Raw genomic sequence first — 24,736 nt, 5'->3', positions numbered from 1 at the left:
TGGTAAAGGTCTTTGTTCAGATTGATTTTGAGCAGAGGTGGTGGGATTGGTTTGGGGTTTTTTGATGTATTGAATATTGTAAGAACTATTTCTTTATGTTAAAGCTATAATTTTCATTTTAGGGTGAAGTACCTCTGAAAAAGCACTTCCCTGAAAGACCTTTAAGTTCTTCCTCTGACCCTGGAGGTAAGCTGACACTGAATCTTATTAATTTAAAGTTTATAGCATTGGTTCTAAGCATGAACTCTGATGAAAAAGGATGGGGGAACTTACTGTTATAGTGGATAGGAAAATTCCATTTGATAAAGGTTTACTTTGGAAGTGCTTGTATAAACATGCTCTCAGTTACCAGAGACCTCAATTTTTCACAGGATCCAGATCCTAACTATAAATTTCAAAATTCAGTACATCAAAGTAAGCCTGATGTTCTCTCATTCAAACAGATACATTTGGAGAGTGCTGTTGTTGTGTGCATAGTTTGTACACAATACCTACTGATATTCTCCAAATGCATCTGTTTCAGAAATAGGGAAAGTACTACCTATTTCAGGAAGAACATCATATCTCCAAAATGAAACATTGTGTAGTGCAAAATGACCCATGTGAAAATTCAGCACACCCCTACTGTTTAGTACACAGTTTAGTAGGTGAACAACATCAGTAAATTTTAATAGTATATTCAATCAAATATCAGTTCCTCAGGTTTGTTCAGGTTATTTCACTGAGGCGCCGGTGTCTTGGGCCACTGTGCTATCGCAGACTCTCAAGAGAGTTGTTTCAACACCAGCTGCAGCCCTTGCCAACAACCAGTCTGACAGTAAGGCAAAAGATGCAGTTCCTGAAGCATGTACGGTAAGAAATTCTGTTTTAATGTTTTACCATTAACTCTTGGCATTGCAGTTAGCTAGAGTTTCACACTCAGCTTCTTAAAGATATTTTAAAAGTCATTTGTGGGGGGGGGGAATAACATGTGACAGGAAGTACTATCATTCTTGTCCTGAATAATAATAATGAGCAGTAGCAAGCCTATTTTGATCATGTTGTTACAGTGTTAATACATACTATCAACTTTATATTCCTGATCTAAAGCTCCTCCTCTCCTAATCATTTTCTGTCTCTCTCGCTCTCTCTCACTCCCTCACACACGCATATACACATACCTGTTTGTTTTACCTTACTTCCCTTATTTTCTGTACCTGTCTCTGGATCATATGTTCCCTCATTTTAAATGATGCTTTTCCTTCCTGGCTGGAGTCGGAGGTCAGACTAGATGGTCCGAGAGGCCCCTTGTGACTTGCTCTGTTTCTGTGTTATTAACTTTGTCTTTTTTGACCCACCTTTTTCTTGTAGTCAAGCTACTGTAAAAATGTGATGCTTCCAACAATGTTTTCACCCCTTACTTTAAAAAATGGGTGAACAAATTGTGGTCTTTTATTGATTTGACTTACAACCTCCATCTTCCCTCCCAGCTGGCAACAGCTGATGAGAATTGTAAGCCAAAACAAGTGCTGGGCAACAAGTTTCCTACTGCTGCAGAAGCACAAGTTCATTCTAACATGACTTGACTGTCTGGTTTGTCTCCTCCAATCTTACCTGTCCTGCCCACTTGGCTCTTTTTTTGCATTTTACCATGCTTTTCCTATGCTCACTTTCTCTCCTTACTACTAGGCTCTCTCATGTGACGTCTTAGGCCATACTGCTGTGCCCATGGCTACACACAAGGCATTCTGGCCATTCTGATTTTTTTTAAACTGGAAGCTGTCATGCTTCAAAGCAAAACAGATGTCCCTGGCAGAGGCCCCAGATAAATTCTTAGAAAATGGACACAATAGATGGTTACCACTCTTGTGTCTTGTTTTCAAGTGTGCCCAATCACCCAGGACGGGGTGGGGTGGGGTGAGGTGCGGCAGGGAACACTGATGGTGGAATGAGCATCCTGGGGGACTAGAGAGGGGAAGCTTTTGCTCTTGAGTGTGTGCAGAAATGCCTGCATATATTCTTTAATGTGTACTTAGTGTGGCTTCTGAAGTTACAGTGTATCTGAATAGGTCTGAAACCTTTTGTTTCTTTTAAAGGCCTGTGTGGTTGTTGTTGAGTGACAACATTCTGAAGAGAGAGAGAAAGAATTGCTTTAAATTTTCTAAGATGGGGGCAGAAACGGGTAAATTCAATTCTGATTGCCTGGAGATCCCAACAGAGTGGTTGGGAAATGACAGTTAAGGTATTAGGAGCTTAGTCATGGAGTCAGAATTAGTCTGTTGGTTGGCATATGGGGTTTGAAAAGGAATAAGAAAGTTCCATTGAAAATAGGGCAATGTTGAAAAAGCTCTCTTTGAGTAGCTTTTTCTTCACAGCTCAACATTTCTGCCCATTTTAAACACATTCCAACCATCAAAACCATGCCAGGACACCTCATTTTTCTAACCCTAACCCAGTGATGGTGAACCTTTTAGAGACCCAAGTGCCCAAACTGCAACCCGAAACCCACTTATTTATCGCAAAGTGCCAACACTGCAATAAAACCTGAAAACTGAGATTTTAGTTTAGAAAAAACAACTCACAGCCAGTCTAAGCAAATATATTTGTATCCTTGGCAGTGCACTGACTGGCCATGCGAAAGCTCAGATAAGTCGCACCTAATGAGTCGCGGCTTGTGATGTCATTGCCTGATGCTGCTACTCCTTTCCAAGCGTGCGCATGGTCCCTATGTGCACTGTTACCCGATGCACAGCTGCTGGGGCAATGCTGGGGCGCCATAGGTTCACCACCACTGCTTTAGAGGCTTATAATAGCACCAATATTTCCTGAGTTGTAAAGATTTGTCACTAAGCAGTCTTTTGAAATTCCCAAAGAAAAATATTTGTAATCCCTTAGGTATAAAATATCTCCTTTAATTTAAACTACTGTGTTTTTATTTATTTTCCATTGCTGGAATGGAACTGGAGTAGAGCTGTTGAATCTTTAAAATACTTTTGCTTTATGCAGCTATACTCAGTTATTTTCAGCTACCATGAGAAAAAAGTGCTAATTCTGTCTTTTTAATTAACGTTCTATGAGAGACCTGTCTTCTATCACCAGATTAATTTGTAAAGTGAATCCAAGGGCTCTCAAAGCAGTAATCTGAAGACCTGGAAGTTTGATAAGTCTGACAACTATTGTGGAAGAAGGTTAAGAAATAGATTGTTGTCATCAGAGAGACTGTAAAGTTTTGAAACATCAGCTTAAAGCAGTAAAAGTACTTGTTGCTGTGATCAGGAAACAGTAACCTTTTTTATAACACTGGTTACAACTCCCTAAAGAAATTAACTGGCTTTCAGAACCCTGGGAATTATATCTACTTTTGAAAGTATCCCTTTCAGTATGGGAAAAGCATACAAAAGTATGCAGTAGCAAAGATGGAAGACAAAGAGTATGAAGCTGAGTCTTAATATACCCCACATCCTGGATCTTGCCCCCTAAAGGGAATACTCAAAGTCACAAAGATGATGTGGAGAATCTATCTTTTGTTAACTTGGCAGCAGAGTTGAATCATGCAGAAGTGTCTGAACTGCTAGAACTTGCCCAGTCAGAGATATACTTTGCTCAGGCATTTATACTTCTGGAAGCTGTACAATCTGAGCCACACCATGATGGGTCAAATAAGGCTTCAGGACTTCTGCAATCCTCAGAAAAAGAAGATTTACTAAAACTCTTGAGTTTGTTCATAGCAGATCAAATGAAAACATAAATGAGGATGAGTCCTTCTGTCACAGCAAGACAACTAAAGAAGACAGTCTTCTAATTAAAGGCTGACTGATAACAAAGGACACTGGATATTTTAAATCCTGTTTACCTGTATGTAACTAGGTACTTTAACTATAGTCACAGAGCCATATAAAAAACTCAGCTAGTGATGCCAGTTCAGCAAACAACTTTCTTCAGAGAAGATCACAAACATAATTTAATGGCAATGAATAGAAAGAAGATAGATTCATCGAACAATGACAAGGAAAATCAGGGGCTACAAATTAAAGAAGACTGGGAATATAGAAAATATGGAGGGTGATTGCTGTAAGAAAATGGAATTTAAGGAACTTTCCCAACTGCTTGATAATAACTCTAAGCAGAAAGCAGAACAGAAGGTACAGGATGATAATGAAACAAAAATGGACAATGTTCGATCTCCAGCTGAATGTACAGTAAGGCCTGTTTTGTCCTCATCTTCAGTAGATCATGATCACTCAAGGCACTTAGATATGCAAGAATCCTAAGGCCAAAGCCATGTATGAGAAAGTCAGTAGTGTGTAATAGTTGGATGGTAGTGCTGATTTACCAAAAGTCTTCCTTTTTAATTACCCCAAATTAGAGGGATTTCTTAGACTGAATGAGTATAAATTGCACCTTCCACATATCCTAAATACAGTGTATCCAGGTCTTCTTACTCTAGCTGTTATAGCATATGTGAATTATTAATAGTGGCATCTGTGTGTATGTGGTGGTCACTTTCAGAAATGAGGATTCAGCTACTCTGGTATTCTGGACATACCAAAGCAACATCTTTGCTAAAGTCATCATATTACTATCAAGATTTTTGAATATGTAGCTTTTCAGCTTCTCATATGATTATTCAATTAAATAGACATTCTAAAAGCAGCCCAGTCGTTGAGATTGATAATTCTAATAATTGAATCAGCTTGGATGATTTTCAAGAAATTTGTCCCTTTCTTGGAATTCTTGACAGTTACAAACAGAAGCTAAAGGAACTATGTGGCTTGGAAGAATTATTAGACACATTGGATAAAGGGAAAGGCATTTGTATTGATGAGAAGAAAACATTCTCAGATACCTTTTGTGTTTTTGGAGGTTTTTGTGTCTTTAGAGGTTCAGGATAATAGTGTGTTGAAACAGAATATCTTGAGAGACCTTTCAACTAATAGTCAGATTGGACTTGGTGACTATAGTAAACAAAAAGGCTGCTACAGGACTGCAGAGGTGCTTGGATTACAATATCCAGTTATTTGTAATAGGAGAAGAGAAGGAATGCTCTAGAGAGCACTGAAATAGAGCTAGACAGATTGTTTGATCTGGCTAACCCATTCCTAAGTAAAATTATACGGAGCTATGCTAGTGGGGAAGTGGCAGACATTACACCTAGCACAAGACCCCCTGACCCAGAGCCTGGTTCATGGCTAGCCATGAGGTATTTGGGAGAGGAAGAGATGGGATCTCCAGAAAGGCTAGTAAATCCTGCTCAGAGCTTAGCAAATACCTTTACTGCTGTCACAAGACATGCTGTAATATCCAATGTCCCCCTTGAAGAGAAGGAATGGTAGTCACAAAGTTAGTAACAAACTCAGTAGTATCCAGATGGAAGTCTAATGTATATGGTAAAAGATTTGATTGAATACATCATGAAGTGATAGCATTCAAAGAAACTGTGCTTATAACAAATACCATGATATATTTACCAAGATTTGCAACACGAGTCAAACCAGCACAGAGAATGATCAACAGTGCCCAGCCATGGGAGGTTAGCCATTTCAGTTAAGGAGAAGGAGGTGGAGAAATGGTTGATTGTGCAGACTCCTCCCCTAACTTCCAGGTGGTAAAATTTTCTATTACTGGTATGGCAATAATCTTTCTAAATGCCTATATACTCCCAGCTTCCTCTCAGTAACTCAGATATGTGGCTGCAGCTTGGTCAGTCAATTAGGGAAACTGGATACAAGATTCCCAAGTGTTCTGTTCATACTTTTAGGTAACTTTAATGCCAGGATGGGCTCATCACTATCAACATTGCAGAGAAATGTGGCCTTCGGGATGATAACTCCTTGGATTTTAACTATTGGAAATCCAAAGATAAAACAATAAATTAAGCTGACATAAACCTATACAAAGTTACATATCGCTTTGGTTCGCAGATAATGGGCTGTAATGAGTCCAGTGTAGGGTATTCTTTTACCTACTTTTAAGCTTTCTCAGGTAGTGTCCTTAATTTCACCTGTATTTCCAAAGGGAAAGCACATTCATTCTCTCATGTAATAGGTAATGGCAAGGAAGATAGTGACCCTTAGCTCATTACAGTGAAGGTAGCAGCAGATTCAGACTTAAGGCCAGTAATGGACGCAGATAAATGGTTAGGACTGAATTTGGAATTTCATGAAGAAGGAGGATTAATGTACTGAAATTAAATGCTTTTTAAAATTCAGTCACGGATAAATGATTATACAATATTATCTCAAGCACTGACTCCAACATAGGACACTGCCCTAAAGACATACCAGGACTTACGTGATAATTTGCCAATTTTAACAACCAAACGAAGGACAAATGAAATAAAATTTATAAAGTCCTTAAAGCTTAATAAAAATGTAGATTAGGAAGAAGCAAGTGGAGAAGCCAGATCCAGAAAGGACAGATCACATTAGGCCAAATGGGGCAGTGTACAGTGCTAAAGCTTAGACAAGATTATAAAAAAAATATCATGGTTAAGAAATTACAGTTCCAGAACAAATTTTGGTCTGAACTTGAGCTGGCAGCAACCGGAGTACATTTAACCTAATTTTTAGCATTTAGTTTCTGGTGGGCTGACAGAAATAAAATTATTTTTGATACTCCAGTACCAGCCACAACAAGGGACATTTTTATGCAAACTTATTTAAAGATGAAGACGTTGGAAAAATTGGGGGATCCGTGACTTGAGATCCCAACTCTTTCTTATCATGGTTGCCAGTCTCCTCCCTTGAGATTAAACTACTTATACAATGCACTGAAGGATGATTTTTTGCTATCTGAACTATTTAAGGCTAAAGTAGATTATTGGACTTCTCTTTTAGCAGACCTTTTAACACATAGAAACAGCACAGGTTTTGTCTCAAAAGGCTGGATTTTCAGTCAATAGTGCCAGTATTTAAGAAAAAAAGTAACAGAAAGGACCCTAAAAACTATAGGCCAATCCATGTGATTGCTATTCTAGCCAAAGTATAAGCTATGCATTTTTTGGAAAAAGCAGAGGCCTGAGCAGAAGAACTTGCCCTACTAACTGGAAAACAGGCAGGATTTAGGAAAAGTCACTCTACTGTAGACCATTGTTTTTTACATCATCTCATTACTAAATACACATGAAAAAATTGAATTTTTTTGCTGCTTTTATTGACCTTAGTGCAGGCTTTGACTCTAACAGGGGACATCTCTGGGAGATAAATGTCAAATCCAAATATAGATCAAACTTCTGTATCTAGCTAAAACATTATATTCAGAAATATACTTGAGGGCCCAGACAGGCACCAGAAGTTTCGAAGCTAATCCCAACCCATAAAGGCATCCATCAAGGATGTATATTAGCCTCCTTTCCTTTTAATATTTATATAAATGATATAGTTGAATTCTTGAATAACCAGAACTGTCATATACCCAGGATTTGTAAATATACTACTGTATGCAGATGATATGGTGTTCTTTTCAACAACTCAACTTGACCTGAGGAGATTGCTCAGATAGTTTGGCTTTTACTGTACAGAAAAGGATTTGGTCATTAATTGCACTAAATTCAAAGTAATGGTTTCTGCTAAAAAGAAAAAAAGTGCATAAATAGTATATAAATGTAAAAGAGCTAGAGCAGCTAAATTCTTATTGCTACCTTGGCATAACTTTCTCAGCCACAGGTTCTTAGGTACTATTAGAGAGAGAGAGAGAGAACTAACAGACGTACGTACATATGTTAGAAGCAGCTGCTGGTGTACAAACTCTAAACAGACTGTTGAATTTCACTTTTCCTGGGACAATGCACTCAGTTCTAAATATTTTCAATGTAAAGGTGATATAAATGTTAACTTTAGGTGTGGAAATCTGGGGCATTGCCGATTTGACCTCTATTGAAAGAGAATTGGCTGTCCCGAGAGCATGATGCTAGTGGGAGGCTTTCAAACAAATTTAATAAATAAAATATAAAACAGATTCCTACATACAATTTCAGAAGTTTTAAAATTTATTTTATATAATTAGAGCAAATTGGACATAGGAATCATTTCCGGTTTAATATATGTCAGAATGGTTAATTACTGTTGCAGAGTCAACCTGATAGTGGACAACAGACTTCCGAAGATCTGTCTAGAGGAACCAAAGACAATTTTGTATGAACAGTTTTTATATGAACTGTTCTAAAAATTTACAAAATTTCTCCTTAACTTTGGATTCTCCATACAGGTATTGAATCCAAGGGGAAAGGATGCCAGTGGGATTTTCAAACAGATATAGGCGCTCAATCTGATACAGCTGGCATTATGTTCTCTAAAATAAGCAAATGCTTTAGCAGGCACAAAACATCAACATGAAAAATATCCGATATACCCTATCATAGTGGAACATTGGAAGGCTTCTGCCAAATTATGTTTTGAACAAATGGAATCTGAGATAGAACTGGAGAGATTTCATACCAGTTTAAAAGGGCCCATGTGTTTATGGATCTCCAGTAGTGCAACAGTTGACCCCTTATATGGTTCATTGTGAGTTATATACTAACATTAGAAAATGTTATCTAGAACCCGTCCTAGAGAAAATTAAGTACTGGGGACAGAAAGAAAAAAACGGTTTCTGGTTCAAGGGACAAATTGACATGTGACAAAAATATATCCTTGTTTGCTGTAAGGCTGCCCAATGTGTGCAGATCTCACAGTGTGTGGAGCGTATAATTGTATCCCGATTGCCCTACCAGTGCCTCTTGGGAATGACCTATTGTTTCTTCACTGCAGTAATATAAACTCCTTTTAAGTAATTTTTATATATTCTATATGCTACTTTTAATCAGTCTTTATGAATCGTGACTGATTTGATTTACTTTTCCATGGTCTGATGACTTGTGCATAAAACAATAAACCTTTTAACAGATTGGTTCATCTGGTCTCTAGTTTTGGTGCCCATCTCACACTGAAACACCCTATATCACCTATAGGAAGTTTTAAAGTATTCTAAATGAATTGCTGGCATCAAAAAGAGGGCAGATTGCGGAACTTGAAGTTGCAGTAGCAGAGTTTATTAGGCCCAGAGGTCAAAGCATAAATGAGCATTCTTATTTATAGAAGCGCCCCAGAGGTGTGACTGCTCAGTAAGGGAGTAGTTTCCTATAAGTGGTAGCATTAATCAGTAGAGGAATTCACCCATGGTGAGTTTTTCTAGAGTGATCGTATATGTAGGTTATATGTAGATCGTATATGTAGGTTAGCCGTATGTTATGGAGGTTTTATTCGGGAGATGTATATATGAGAGAGAGGTGGGAGAGTTGCCTAAGTATGGCATGTGGTATGTGCGTTTTGGGCTTTGGTTTTGTGTTTATCTGCTGTAATTAGGCATTTGGGAACCAGATCTCAACTTTTACTCAGTTTCTCATCCTTGAATGTCTTCTGTGCAGTTGTGTTTTTAGGAAGCATCATCATCATTATTTAGCAATGTCTTTATGTAAATGTTAAATAATTACAAATAAGTATTTTGAATTTAGTGGCTATTAGTTTGGGTTCCATAACCTTAAGTTCTTTATTTGTAATATTTTTAACTTAAAATGTAAAAGTCAGTACTTTCTCCATCTTTGGATGATAGGCTTTCCCTGATACATACTAGCAAAATAGGGTTTTCCCCATTGTATTATTGACATTAATTATGTACATTGGTTTATAAGTAACTCGGCATGACTCTGTTTATTTTTTTCTAGTGTTTAGCTTAAAGTGGAATCATATATCCTTTTTTAATGTGTGGATAGTGCTTAGCCATGTTAATTAAATCAGTTTGTGAAAACATACCATGGCCAATAGCATATTCTTATATTCTTACCAGGAAGTATTTTATTCTATTTGTAAGTGGTTTGTTCTTTTTCCAGACCCCACCCCACCTCTAAGTCTCTTTCCATGTGATAGTGAATGCTTTGTTGCCTTGTAGAAAATCAGTTACTTAGCTACCAAGATGGACCTCTACTTATGTGAAATGGAGTAGAATCAGGATTTTGTGAACAGAAAGATAAGGCAAAAGCGCGTCAGAGACCATAGAGAATCATGTATGGCTATCCAAGGTTTTAGCTTAACTATTTTAACCCTTTACTAAGAAACAGTTTGACCTATTTTTCAATAGCCAGAAGCAAGAGAAAACACTAGTGACAAGGAACTTGAAGAAACAGCAGACAAAAAGAAGAAGAAAAAGAGAAAGAAAAAGAAAGCCAAACAAAACAATGAAGGGGAGGACCTTCATACGAACATTTCAGTTCAGGAACCTCCAAGGATTGAGGTAGAGAGGTTGATTTTCTGATGATATCAAAGGTTTTTTTGTGTGCACCCTCAAGGGATGATATGCCAACTAGAATCTGTAGACATATGAGAGTAATTAGAATAAAATCTTCTCTTCATTTGTCCATTGGAAAATCATTTTGCAATATAGGGATAAGGCCTAATTAACAAGTCAAACTTGGCTTATACTGGGGATTACAATCCATGTGGCATAGCTTGTACAAAATAAGCGAAAATTTGGAAAAATGGAAGTAGGGTGGCCATTATCTCACTGATCCTACTTAGAAACAGGGATCAGACTGCCCCACCCCTTTTGGCCTGTGATTCCCAGCAGTGACACAGCATTATAATCAGCAGAAATTCCCAATTCCAGTATGAATTCAGATTTTATTTGTCAAAAGACTGTCTCTGAGCCATTTTAAAAAACAAAATTGGCTTAGCAAGACTACTGGAGCATGTCATGTATTTTAGCCCCTGAACTGATTTATGTTCATATTCAGCACAAGCTAGTCAATAATTGTCACTTTTTCAGTTCTGTTGATTTCATTAGGAGAGAGAATGCACATTCTTAAGTGTCCCATTGAAAGAATAGGCCTTGACATGCTTAACTGTTAATGGATACTGTTAGGATTTATATTCTGCTTTAGAGTACACAAAGTATTTAACATACATACATAGTGATACTATAATTCTTACAACAGCCTTCTAAGAATGCTTAATATTAGTATTTCCATATTTCAGACAGTGGGGTGGGGGTTGCTAAGAGATTGCTGCTGTTGGTGTGTCCAAGGACAGAGGGCAAAATGTGTGTGCATGCAGTATTTTTTTTTAACATGGCTCAACCTGATCCTTTATTTTCATTTACTCAGGATGATGACGAATTTCCGAACCTTGCAGCAGCTACTGATAAAAAGTACAAGCCAGGGACACAAAATACGTTTTATGCAGCACCTATTTCCAGGCAGCAGACTGAAGTAAAAAATTTTTCCTTCACCTTGGGCTTCTACATCCACATGCCAGTTCAGTTTGTTTTCACATGTGTTACTTGTTCTTCAGTTATTTTAGAGCTCCCCCTACCACTTTTCCAAATTTTAATGAAGGTGTGCCAAAATGTCTGCTGATCGTTTCACATAAAGGAAAAAAGTGTTTCAACAGTGAAGGACAAAGAGATTCCATATGTTAATGTAACTTTGCTTTTGAATATTTTATGTCTGCTTTTGTATGTCTGCTTTTGAAATTTGTACTTTGTAACTACAAGCATGTTAGATTGTGATGTCCTTACTACTTGGACATGTGGTGTTTATAACCTGGTTATCACTGAAGGACTTGTTCCGTTCAGCAAAATACTTCTTCAAAATCAGGATCATTTTCTGGAGGATAAAAAAATCATCCAGAGGGTAGCCTTCTTTGGTTGAATGGAACTTTGAAATTCTGAGTAAGAAAACACTCCTTAACCCAAGTAATATTCAGAAAGACCCTGATAGTAAGATACTTACTTCAGATCTTGCAGTGCATCATAAATCATCTATCAGAATAGGATAAACAATGCCTAGCAATGATGGCCCATGCTCTGGTAACTTCCTGATTGGATTATTGCAGCTTCTGTATGTGGGGCTGCCCTTGAAGATGGTCCAGTTACTTCAGTTGGTTCAGAATAGAGCTGCCAGGTTGTTAATGGGGACCGGCAGATATTCACATATAATGCTGGTCCTCTGCCATTTACAGTGACTGCCAATTGAAGTCTGGGCCCAATGTAAGGTGCTGGTGATGGCCTATAAAGCCCTAAATGGCTTGGGTCCGGGGTACCTGAAGGAGCACCTCCTTCCCTATGTGCCCTTCCACCCTTTGATATCTGAGGCAGAGCTCCTGCTCTGGGAGCCCTCCTTCAAGGAGATCAGGAGGGTAGCTACCCAGAGAAGGGCCTTTTCTGTGGTGGTACCCCAGCTATGGAATATGCTTCCCAGAGAGGTTGGCCTGGCACTGGCACTGGCACTTTATTCTTTTAGGTGTCAGGCAAAACCCTTTTTATTTTCCCATTATTTTAATGTCTAATCAATTTTAAGCTGGATTTTATTATAGTGAGGTGTTGGATGTTGTGCTTTATTTGTTGCTTTTATTGTAAACCATCCAGAGATGTCAGTAGTTGGATGGGTTATAAAAGCCATCAATCAATCAATCCATAGTGATTCTGAAGATCTGTGTTCTTCAAAAGAAACGTCAGGATTTCTCACAGGTTTTTCAAATGAGAAATACAAAATTTGCATGCAAACATATGATACTCATTTTAGGTATCAGAGTAATTAAAAATGAACCAGTGTTACATTCTAGATATGTTAGAAGAACATGGATACTATCACAGGTTCAAAGGGTCCTTTGTGTATGCAGAAGGCAACTGAATGCTTGCAAGGAGGAATTACCAGTATCTCCTCCTCACTGCTTCAAAATCCCATCAGCCTTTGGAGTGGGAGTTCAAGTGAACTGAAGTAATAAGGGGGATTTGTGAAAGCATGCATGAACTACTTCACTGTGATCAGCTGATCTTAAACCATTTCTTTAAGATGTTTCTCTGAAAGCAGCATATACATATACCTGAGCGCCTTTGTTGTATTTTATTATTTTAAAAAGGTAAGAAGACAAGAATCTGAGTCTGAATCTCCTAGTGGGCATTCTCAAAATGAATTAGTGACTCCCAAGCCAGATATATCATCAGAAGGAAAACCAAGGAAACATGCTTTACCTGCTCCAGGAGAAAAATGGAAACCGCAGGTAAAACAGACCTTACACTGGATTCCGTGTAAACCAGACAAATCTTTCTGAATGATATCCAACATGCATCTTGGTTACTAGAACTTTTAGAATCAAGAGTGGAAAAAAATTATGTACTTTCCTCCTGCAGAAACCATCCAAAAGCAGTGGGAAGAAGAGTCAGATACCTGTGCAGCTTGATTTGGGGAATATGCTGGCTGCTTTGGAGCAAAAGCAATGTGCGGAAAAATCAAAACAGTCAAAACCTGTGGTTCTTTCAGGTATATGTTTTTCTCTTATGTTTCAACATTGGTATCTGCTAAAGTAGCAAATGTTGACTCATTGAGTATAGTTCACATTGCGTCATCCCAAAAGAAGCTGCCTTTGTACAGTAAAATGAGAAATGCTTTCTATTCCCAGAAACAGGTGGGAATTTTAAAGATACTCTAGGAGAGATTAATGGAAGTACAATGTTTTCTGTCATACTTTTTCTCAGGTGGTGATGATCTTTATTTATGATGCTCAAGGATAGGGTTTTTTTTAAATGCAGAAGATGAATGCATTGTTGAAGTTAATGGCCACAAATGCTTAGTACTTGTCAGATTTCTCTGTGGATATTTTGCAAACTTGAGTCTGGTCTGGGATCAATATCAAATTACACAGATTTCAATTAAATTTTGAAAGCATAGCATTAATTCTTTAGCATCAAAATCCAATCAAGCACTGCATTGTTAATGTTAAATTGAAAAATGCTATCTTAAATTATAGTGCTACAAATTCATTACTGTTGCTTTTCTAAAGTAACTAGGAAGGATATGTTTCTGTGTTCACAGAACTATATTACTACCATAATACAAAAACTGTCAAAAGATAAAATGGAATCATATGGAGGGTGTAGCAGCTGTTAAATCTGCAAGAGCTTTTTGGAACCACTTTTAATGTGTTTTGCACAGTGTCCACAATAAATCATGTCAAGCTCTGTTCATATATCTGAAATGCAACCTAGTTTCATAGTGACACACATCCTTACTGCAATAAAGTGAGAAAATAGTGCTTTTTAAGTGCTATTTCCATACCGTGTAACAACAAAACTCGTTTGCTTGTGATAAGTCATGTCAAGAATGAAGAATAAGCTTATCCTAAAATGGCAACACAGAATCTGCATGATGTGCAAAAACAATCCCAAGAGAATGTGATAGCGTTACCCAGAAGGAGCTGTGCCAGTTGTTGAACTAATTATATAGATTGGAACTAAGTCTTTTGTTTAAAAATTGAGTAGAAGTACTCCATACATATCAGTAATGAAGTAGTTTGCAAAACCTGACATGTTTACAGTAATGGTGAATGGTATATTTTATAATGCATTCTTGGGCTTTGGTGTCATTTATGTGTGGAGCTCAGTGTCATATGCAAGTTATACTTCTGCTACAGAATACATTTGTTCAGAAGTAAGTTTTGCTTCCAGATGAGTAAAGATGGCAGACCTACTTACCTGATAGCAGGCTTCTGTTTGTTTCAGTTGGTGGTGCAGTAACACTGCTTTCAAAGGAATCTATGACGGTAACAAAAAGTCAACAGTTAAACCAAGGGAAGGTTCCACATAACCCTTTGGATTCCAGTGCTCCCTTGGTCAAGAAAGGAAAGCAGAGAGAAGTCCCTAAGGCAAAGAAGCCAACAGCACTCAGAAAGGTATATCAGTCTCTAACTCTTTCAAAGTCTATTTTTAAAAGTAGACCATTTACCTCGCCAGTATTTCTTCCTTTAGATTGGTGTCTTGCTACTACTTTATTTTAAATGTCTTTAAATATTTCTTTCATTACCCAAATAAAATGCATAAATTAGTGTTCCAAAGTATCATACTTAACTAAAGCCTCCTTCCCTTTCTTGTTTGCTTGTTTGTTTGTTAAAAAGCATACATGTGTATGAGTGAGAGTGTATGTGGATGGAGAGCAGGAAATTATAGCTAAAGGAAATGTATGTTAAGTACTAATACATTAGATGGCATAATCTAGCAAATCCTGAAGAAGATTGAGTGGATTTCATTTGAATTTAATCCACTCCTGAAGCCCAAAGATTATTTGAAAAACTACCTTGGAATAAACAGCATTACTGTGTGAACAACCTTTACGTTGCCATGAGAAGCATGTTACTCTTAAGGAGAAGAAGCATCAATAGAATTTTCTTTAAAGGTCTCTGTCCTTTCACTGACTTGAAGCAAGGGGTGCAATTTGCAAAAGTCCACTTATCAGTGGTGTGTAGCAATTGTCCCCAGATAAGCATCTTAAATCATTTGGAATTCCCACAACTTGAAATTCATCCACTCCTCCTACAAGAAATTCAAACAATGAGGGCTTTAAAGCAATTAGATTTATGCCATCCAAACTTTCAATGATGAACTTAATTTGGCAAAATGATATTACATCCAAGTGTTTTCTTTTAAAGATTATTTTGAAAGAAAGAGAACAGCGGAAACAGCAGCACCTTTTAGAACAGACGGCAAAACCACAGGATGATGCTGTTCAACAAGGGGCCGAAACTACTTCTGAGGTAGTGTCAGAAGACAGCAAAGCAGGTATAGTTGGAATCAGGATACTCTTGATTTCCAGCCTTGGTTACGGAATGCCTTTTAGAAAAAAATGCTACTGAGGAGCTATTGCACTAGCGCTTATTGAGATAGAGTTGTCACACCGTGTGAGCCTGGGTTTAAATGTGCCTTGCACCTACAGCATTGGGTGCAAGCAGAAACATAGCTTTGGTGAAATTGCATATGAAGCTTTGGCATGGCACAGGGTTGGATCCAGTAATTAGAGATGAGTTACTGACCATTTCTCCTCTCCAGCTTGGCTGCTGAGGGCAATGGGGCAGATCATGGCATGCATTTGAGTGCATGGGCTGCTTCCACCACCTGGGCTGTTGCAGGCAGACCCCCACTGTTGGGGTGTAGGGTCCTACAAGCCTCTGTTCCTCCCAGGATGGATCCAGTGGAATGGCTCCAACATCACCACCCAAGACTCAGTGTACAAAGATCAAAGCTACATGTAGGGCTCTTTTAATTGCCTCAGGAATGACTAGAGAGCAAAATTTGCCTTTTTGGAGTAGATCTGAAAAGGACATTCCCTGGAGCCAGTTCTCAGCCCTGACCGCCCATATGGTACTGTTGTAGAGTGGCACAGTATTCTGGGACAGCTAGGAGGTTAATCATAGCTGGGGATCGGAAAGTATAGTATGATTACCAATTGTGTGATTGGTATGGAAAAGTTTGGATTATTGCCGTTAATGGTAAATTAACCTGTGATATTAAAGGGAGAAAAGAGCATATAAAGAAAAATATCTTTAATGAGATTTGGGGTGTATTTATTGAGGATGTGCTTTAAAAAGGGAAAGGATTTTAATCATCAAAAGAATCATTGCAGTTTTGGAAGGGGAAAACGTCCTGAAGAATGTTTGAACATGTACCCTATGGTCCAGGTGGGTGGGTGGGTGCAGTAATTTTAAGAATTTCTTAATTGTATGTTTTTATTTTAGATGTAAGGAGTTTTTAATTGTATTTTAGATTGAAAGTTAGAGACAAACAGAGACGACTGCTTTCTTATTAAGTCACCTTTGTGACTTCTGAGTATTTTTTGTATTGCAGGAAATCAGAGTCAGGGAACAAATGACAGTTAGTTCACCATCAAAGGTGGCCATGGTCAGTGTCATCCTAGTTTGTTTCTGGGACTGTCATCAGATCAGATTTTTCATTGTGCAAGGGCATTGACTAGTGCGTTCTAGGAGCATAGAAAGGAAAACCAAATTGGTTGTTTTTCTAACATGCATCTTAAAGAGCACTAGATTAGCTATAAGGTTCTTTCCCCATACTATGATATCTCTTCTTTAGCACTGTCAGGTCATGTGTCATTGGAAAGGTAGGGCTTTGATTATTCTCTACCAATTATTATAGATTAACTGAGTGCAGTCTTACTTGGGACTAGGATTGAATTTCCCTTTGAAAATGCGATTGTTTGAAATGAAGAGAGCTGCTGAATTGCATGACATGTTATTCTGCCCTTTCCAGTTCAGGTGTTGTGTTTTTTTTTTTTTTGGAGGGATACTGTATTTATTTGCTCCACCTACCCATTGAAGGCACTGAAGTCTCACTATCATCAGAGATATCCTGTGTCCCTTTATTTTTATCCTTTTTTTATTTATTGAGCTACACTGTGTGATTATTGGTTGTAAGATTTAATATACATTTCAGATCCCTGTGGTTTAAATCAATAAAAAACCCATTTATTCTTAGAGGAACTATCCAGTTTGACTAGGTCACAGACTCATTCTTTGCTTACTGTTAGAACTGGATTTCCGACATTCTAAAGTTCTGCTGCCTGCTTTAAACTCACAAGTGATACATATGGAGGGCATCAATTCTGCAGGATAGTGGCTATATGTTTTTAATTTAAAACCTTGTAAAAAGTTATATTCTTTAGACTTAAAGATTGCTTAAATATATGTAAATGGATGCAGCTGAAAACAGATGGTGTTCTCCCTTTTGCAGTCTCCTTACATATGTGCTCTGAATTAGGGCTACTTCAACCATTTCTTTTAATTAGCGGGACTGAAGAACCATGTGGTGAAGACTTCATTTGAATATTTGAGTGGTTCATAACACGTTAATGTCATGTTTGTTTCACTTTGAGTTCAAGCAGAAACATGTTGATAGGCATAATATGAATCTGAACCTCCTGGTCAATAAAAAAAATAATAACCTCTTCTTTGTATCCGACTTAACTTTCCATTTAGATAGTACAGAGGAATACCCGATAGATCCTCTCACTCAGGGTAGTTCACAAGTACCCTTGAAATGTACAGAAGAGCATGGTCCCACAGAAAACGCACTTGTTCAAACACGGCCGAATTCCAGCCTTCCCAAAATTCACAGTCGAAGATTCAGAGAGTAAGCATATTTTGATGTCAATCACTCCATGTCAGTTTACCATTCCTGCTTTTGAGTTCATAGTTCTTGAAGTGGAATGCTAGTTAGGAGGCATTGAAAGTCTTCCAAACCAGTATGTTCTATAGCAGCTAGATGGTATGCATATGTAATCAGAAAACATGCATTTTAAAATAAGAACATGAATATTTAAACTGGTTATTTTGCGGGTGATTTAAATAATAATAATTGTTAGAGGTGGGGGAAACAAATGAATTCTTATTGGGATTAGGAGGGAAAGATAGATATCCTTTCTCCTGTTTCAGTCAAGATAATTTGAAGTCCTATTGGAGCTTGAACATTCTTGATAAATGTGGCCTTCTTATGAAGGCCAGTTTAATGCTTCATGTGCCTTTGCCTCAGACATCCCTATTACAGATAGCCAAGCTTTAAATGACACGTTTAAAATATTATCTTTGTTCTTTTCTCTAGCTAGCAAGATGAAATTCTTCTGAATCATATCAGTTTTCAGTTTGAATGTGCTTTTCTAAAGTATTTTTGTTTTGAGTTTTAACTTATACATGGTTTTCTAAACCTTGAAACAGTAAACATTTTAATTTGCTACTGACATGGTCTGCTAGTTTGTTTCTATTTATCTTTGCTTAAAGTAGCTTTAAAAGATCGGGCGGGGGGGGGATCAGGCATTTGTCATAACACTAAAATAATTGCTTCTTTCTTTAGTTACTGTACCCAGGTACTTAGTAAAGAAGTTGACAGCTGCGTAACAGATCTCTTGAAAGAGTTGGTTCGCTTCCAGGACCGCCTGTATCAGAAAGACCCTGTCAAGGCCAAGACGAAACGCAGGCTTGTTATGGGGCTCAGAGAAGTGTTGAAACACTTAAAGCTGAAAAAGTTGAAATGTGTCATCATTTCCCCAAATTGTGAAAAGATTCAGTCAAAAGGTACGGCTTGGTATTAAAATATATCTGACTAAAGTGCACACAGATCAGATTGGTGATGGTGGGGAATGAGAGGTGCCTTGCAGGACTGGCATCCAATTAATCTAGAACAAGGAGCAGCTTCCTTCAGCAAAGCGGTCCAGTTGGCATGTCTCACTCTCCTTTGTGCTTTGCCTCAGGTGGGTTGGATGAGACTCTGCATCTCATCATCGATTCTGCTTGTGAACAGAACATCCCGTTTGTTTTTGCCCTCAGTCGCAAAGCTCTCGGGCACTGTGTGAACAAAGCAGTGCCTGTCAGTGTGGTGGGAATTTTCAGCTATGATGGTGCTCAGGTGAGTTGTACTAAGTTTGTTGTTTCACCTTCTGCAATACACCTTTGGATTCCATAAAAAGCTTTAAGACACTGACTGCTGTCAGGACTCTTCTCAGATGTTAAGTAGATTATTCACTGTCTGAGAGATCTGTACCTTTAACTTTATGCTGGAAAAACTGCCTAATTCATTTCTATATTTTTTATATTCACACAAATGCATTTTACTTCATCTAGAATTACACAGGTAGGTCATCAAGTCCACTTCCTATCCCAAGGTAGGAATCTACGCACACGCTGTCCCTCTAGTCACATAATCAGACCAGATTGTGCTGTAGCTGTGGGCCGGATGAGCTGTGTCAAGCTGCTGGACAAATCCAGCAACTAAGCCAAATCGTGCATGTCACACTCTCGCACCACCTGCAGTCCATTGCTAGTCAGTTTAATCTGGTCCAAATACTGCAGCGAAACAGAATAAAACTGTTTACATAAAGTGCACATTAATTTGAATATCAGCCTTCCAGCTTGACGTTGAAACCTCATTGCCTTCCCCCCTTCCCTCCTTTTAAACTAGTTGTACTGTTATGTCTCTGTGCTGGGCAAAATACTTTTAGAAAACTGTATGATTGAGTTGCCTCAAGGCCAGGGCTCTTCAATTCCTGCCCTGCATCTCTTTTTTCCATCTCCAGTAGCATTAGTGGGTGTGGGCATATTAACATCCATCTTCTTCTATTAGTCAGTGTAATGCCTGGTTCAGATTGTCAGGGTGCCAAATTCTGTAGCTTAACCATGAGTACCGTTATGTGAAGATTTACAGTGATGAGTACAGCAAGTTGACATAACCTCTTGTCAATAAGGTCCTATTTATAGATGAATCTGGAAACTTAGTGGCTTTAGAACTGACAGGTTAGGCTGTATATCTGGAACAAGAAATAAGCACGTTGGTCTTAATGGATCTATGAAGTTGTAAGTTGTTGCTAAAGTAGTTGACACAAGCACAGTTTATTTTTATTTTATTATATTTTACCTATACCATTATGTTGTCAGCTACACAGATATGTGGAAAAATATTAATATGAGCTAGCAGTTTACATAAGGATAACCAGAGCAGTTTTTATAAAGCCACAGAAGCTGTAAATATGCCAATCTCTGAATCACAGCAATTGCTTAGTACTGTCTCAGTCTGGGCATTATGATTCTTTCTGTGCTGCATAGTTGCCAAAATGCAGGGCTGGCAGCTTGATTCTAAGTGTATTTTATCATTTTGTAAGATTGTATGTTTCTACTATTTTGAGATTTTGTTTCTATTGCTTCTTCCTTTTTGTTTGTTGCTGCCCCCCTTCATTCCTTCATGTGCTTTCCATTTCCACTTGAAATAGGAACCTAGTAGTAGGGAACCTAAACAGAAAGACTTGGCTGAGGTTGGTGGGTCTAATAGGAGCTTGAGTGCAACATCTGGAAGAACATGGATTCCACACCACTGACCTACACCAATCCCATGACTAAGCATTTGCACCATAATGTAGAAATATAATATTAGATTCAGTGTGGATCTGGAAAAACTTGATGGCCCTTCCTATTTGAGCAGAGCCTTGAACCTGAAAAGTTGGATAGCATGCCATTTAAGTACCTCTTCAAATAAGGCAAAGTTACTTTTGTTCAGTGAGTAAGACTGACAAATGATCCTCAACATTCTGCAGGTGGATTCCCTTAATAACCGTTTTGGCATCTCTGACTCAAGTTTGAGTGTTTGTAGTAAATGAAATAGAAGCAGACATTATCTTTTTGTATTTTGATAAGAATGTGCCAGAAGGTTTACTAAACTTACTAAACACCAATCCAAAACTGTCTTATATGTTTTTACTTCCTTCCAGTTGGGCAGTATTCAACCTGTTCTGGCTGGGGTTGCACTCCAGCTAAAAGACAAGGTCCGCAGTTTGGGGGTGCTCCTGAATCCGAAAGTGTCAGTTGAGTCCCAGATGAATGCAGTGGCATGGAGCACCTTTTCTCAGCCTAGTGCAGCCCTATCTGGGTATACAGAGTCTAGCTACAGTCATCCATGCTCCAGTGACCTCCCATTTGCAGTACTGCAATACAATGTACATGGGGCTGCCGTTGGAAACTGTCCGGAGGCTTCAGTTGATTCAAAACAAGCCAGCAAGGTTGTTAACAGGGAGTGACTTACGAGAACATATTACACCCGTCCTCTTTTATCTGCACTGGCTCCCAGTTGAAATCTGGGCCCAATTCAGAGAGCTAGTATTAACATTTAAAGCCCAAAATGGCTTGGGGCCGAGCTCTCTGAAAGAATGCCTCATCCCTCATGTACCTACCCGTGCCATAAGGTTTCTGGGGTCCTTCTCCAGGAACCCTCTTCAAAGGAAGTAAAGAGGGTGACTACCAGGGGAAGGGTTTTTCAGTTGTGGCACCCCGGCTATGGAATGAGCTCCCCAAAGAGGTGTGCATGGCACCTACTCTCTATTCGTTTCGGCACCAAGTAAAACCCTTTTTATTTTCCCAGTATTTTAGCAGTTAACTTTTTAATTCTTAATTTTAATGCTGCATTTTATTCTGCACTGCTGCTATACCTCTGCATCGATGTCACTGCAATTGCTGTGGTTTATTGCTTTATCATTCATTCATACATTGTCTCTATCTTTTTTGTTTATATATTTTAACTTTTGTTTAACTGTCCAGAGAGCCTTTGGCTATTGGTGGTATAAAAATGAAGCAAACAAATAAATACATTTACACCCTAGGACTATTTTCACAAAATGGTGGAGCTGACAATGGAAGCAAGAAAGGCCTATAAGGACATGATAGCTGCTTTGGAAAGAGAGCCAACTAAAGAAGAAAATGGGAGTGACTGTGTACCTGCAAAAGCCCACTGTGGAGCGAACAGTCCCGTAGCTACTGGCGATGCGCCTCTTCCAGAACATGATGAGGATGTCCCAGATTACAGTGAGTTTCAGGGTGATGCTTAGAGATGTATGGGGGCAGGCTTGTGTTAACCCGTGTTTTTTCCCATCTGCAGTCTGTGCTTCAGAGTTCATCCATTTGGACCGCATACGCAAGAGCCAAGGCTCTTTGGCTGGGCGACAGGCAGTTCTCTACAGTTCTTAGGAGAGACCTGTGATATTCGGCCATAAAGGGAAAGTGTATGTGCCAGGGAAAGGATGCTGCCCATTGCTTTGTTCATCTTCATTACGATAGGGTGTGGGGTTGGGGACTGACATCATGGTGAGCACTAGGTCTGAAGAGCCTGTCACCTGCTGCCTTTCAGATCCACCTCTTGGTACTGACTTCACTAAATATGCCAGGATTCCCCCAAATAACTTCTTTGTCCAGACTGCCCCAGCTGGAAAGCACTGCCATTTCAGTCTTAATTTTCTCCACAGAAACCAAGAGGGGGGTATTTTACTGTGGTAACTAGTCAGGAGAAGCATTGATGGGGTCCAGAACAGCAACCACCATCCTTATTCAGTGGGCCCTAAGAACATTTTGTGAGCAAGTCACACTTCTTCTAGAGCAGGAGGAATCCTGCACTGATCTTCCCTAACTTGTGCAGATGTACTCAGCCACTTAGGAGCTGGGTAAACACGGGCAGAAGAGACCTGCTGGTCATGACACAGTAGCACATAGTTCAAAAGGGTTGTTCCTTTCTCTTTCCATGTTAGGAGACTGATCATCTGAAGTTTTCAGTGCTAATTGAGTCATTTTCTCTTGTACTTTAGCTGCTAGTAAATGATACAAACAGCAGAGCTTTGCAGGAAACATACACTAGCTTTCTTACATAGCCTTAGAAAAGAAGAATTCAAAGCAATACTTTATTAAACATTTGTTAACAAAGTAAACCTTTTAATAAATGGAAGTTCTTTACTTCACTTCCAATAATTTAGCCCAGTTATAGTGACTAGATCATCTTCAGTTTCCTGCATGCAGAAACTGTCCTTGTACCTTGGAATGGTTCAGTGTCTTGGGATCTCAGTGCATGATAAGCAGTTCTGAGATTTCAGGTGGCTGATTGGGTAAATTTTTTTGCTCTCTGTATGTATAGTATTCTCAAGTTTATGGTGCACAATGCATTGCATCCCCATCCTTGAAAACATTACAGTTGGCAGTTGTCCCTGTGTTTATTGTTTTGAGGAATTAATCTTTTGTACTGTTTTTTTCTAGTTAAAATCTGGAAGCGGAAGCTTGAAGAGGAGTACAACCCTTACATGCTGGAGCTGGAAAAACAAGCAACTACTGAAATGTTGACCTTGAGTTATGAGGAGCCTCAGTAAATCAAGACCACCTTCTTTGGCCTTACTGGATTTTTTTTTTTATTTGATATAGATATGTATATACTAAATTATCTAAAAGTAATTATCTGGAAAATAGGGATATAAGAAGTTGTTAAAATTGACTGATTGTATTTAACAAATCATTACACTGGATCACATAATTTGGGACTATTTTCCAACAGCTGTCTGCTTGCCTAAGCGATGAAACTTTTTCCGCAGCATTCCATCAAAGGATGTGCTTTAGGGAGGCAGAAGTGGTTTGTTAACCTTTGAAATTCCAGGCAGAAGCCAGGCATCTGTCAACCTCCAGCAGGCTTTCTAAGACTGTTCACTGGTGATTAAGCTCATAAAGTTGTCAAATGTCTCTCCTTCTGAAGCCTGATCCGCTGAAGCTGCTGATCTGTCCTGGTGGAATAGAGGAACAGCAGAATGCAGGAACTGAGCCCAGCCTATTTATATGTTCAGTTAGAATTAGAAAAGTCAGCCTGAACCTAATGGAATTCTTCTTCTCTTGATTCAGTGTAAACACAAGGCCTCCAAATTACGGAAGAATTCATTTCATATATGCAAGCCACTGAATTTGGGTTTATATGCATCCCACAAGAGTGGCTCTTCTTTTCTCTCTGACTGACTGCACATTCATGCTGAGAGAAATTACTGTGAAGCAGAAGGGCAGGTGGAACGGGAGAAACAAGGGCTATTCCTATGGACACAGCTGCATTTCCCATCTGCTGTGCTTAAAGGAATAACTAGCTGTCTCTTTGCACATCTTCTTTGCCCCCAGCATTTCTTGATAGCTAGAGCTCTAGCATCAAATGTATAATTATAGTACACACACACAGTGAACTGATTTACACGGCACCACAGCCCACTATGGGTTAATTTGGATTGTGGAGGCTGTTGTGTTGTGGTGGGCTGGCTGTCTCTTTGAAGGTGAAATGTCCACTGCCACCTGGGTTCACCTGCTGGGCGAACCATGATAAGCCAGGTGCCTGTCAGCCCCATGCACAAATGGCGCCCAGCACGACCCAGTGGAAGTTGCAGGTTTCATATTAGCAGCACTGAGCTCCAACAAAGAAATTGAAGATCAAAGTGTAGTACTTGATAGGCTGCAGCTGTCACCAGGGCGACTTGGTATGTGGATCAACTGTTATGCACAGGCTTATGGCATGCATCAGGTGTGTGTGCCCAAGAGTCATCGTGACTATTTCTGTCGCCCTTCTCCTGCTGAGTAAAGGCTGCTGGCTGGTATTCCTAGGTAAAGAAGCGTGGGGGGGG

At 38.9% G+C, this 24,736-nt stretch overlaps 1 protein-coding gene across 2 annotated transcripts in view; it reads left to right on the top strand.

Annotated features, from left to right (window-relative positions):
* SECISBP2 (SECIS binding protein 2) overlaps window positions 1-23,830 on the top strand; it is a 32,363-nt gene extending 8,533 nt beyond the window's left edge. For both annotated transcript variants that reach the window (XM_044446316.1, XM_044446317.1), the window contains 13 exons: window positions 123-186; window positions 695-852; window positions 10,096-10,248; window positions 11,117-11,221; window positions 12,873-13,013; window positions 13,144-13,273; window positions 14,512-14,681; window positions 15,435-15,564; window positions 17,772-17,925; window positions 18,643-18,863; window positions 19,040-19,194; window positions 21,932-22,133; window positions 23,349-23,830. In XM_044446316.1, the coding sequence (XP_044302251.1) occupies window positions 123-186; window positions 695-852; window positions 10,096-10,248; window positions 11,117-11,221; window positions 12,873-13,013; window positions 13,144-13,273; window positions 14,512-14,681; window positions 15,435-15,564; window positions 17,772-17,925; window positions 18,643-18,863; window positions 19,040-19,194; window positions 21,932-22,133; window positions 23,349-23,458 (1,893 nt within the window). In that variant the 3' untranslated portion in view covers window positions 23,459-23,830. The remainder of the gene's footprint in view (window positions 1-122; window positions 187-694; window positions 853-10,095; window positions 10,249-11,116; window positions 11,222-12,872; window positions 13,014-13,143; window positions 13,274-14,511; window positions 14,682-15,434; window positions 15,565-17,771; window positions 17,926-18,642; window positions 18,864-19,039; window positions 19,195-21,931; window positions 22,134-23,348) is intronic.
* Window positions 23,831-24,736: the final 906 nt, after the last annotated feature.

Source organism: Varanus komodoensis, unplaced genomic scaffold, assembly GCF_004798865.1.
Source record: "Varanus komodoensis strain SLA01 unplaced genomic scaffold, ASM479886v1 scaffold5, whole genome shotgun sequence".
Taxonomy (NCBI): Eukaryota; Metazoa; Chordata; class Lepidosauria; order Squamata; family Varanidae; genus Varanus; species Varanus komodoensis.
Note: the sequence above shows the minus strand (reverse complement) of the source record. Positions and strands in the feature narration are given on the sequence as shown.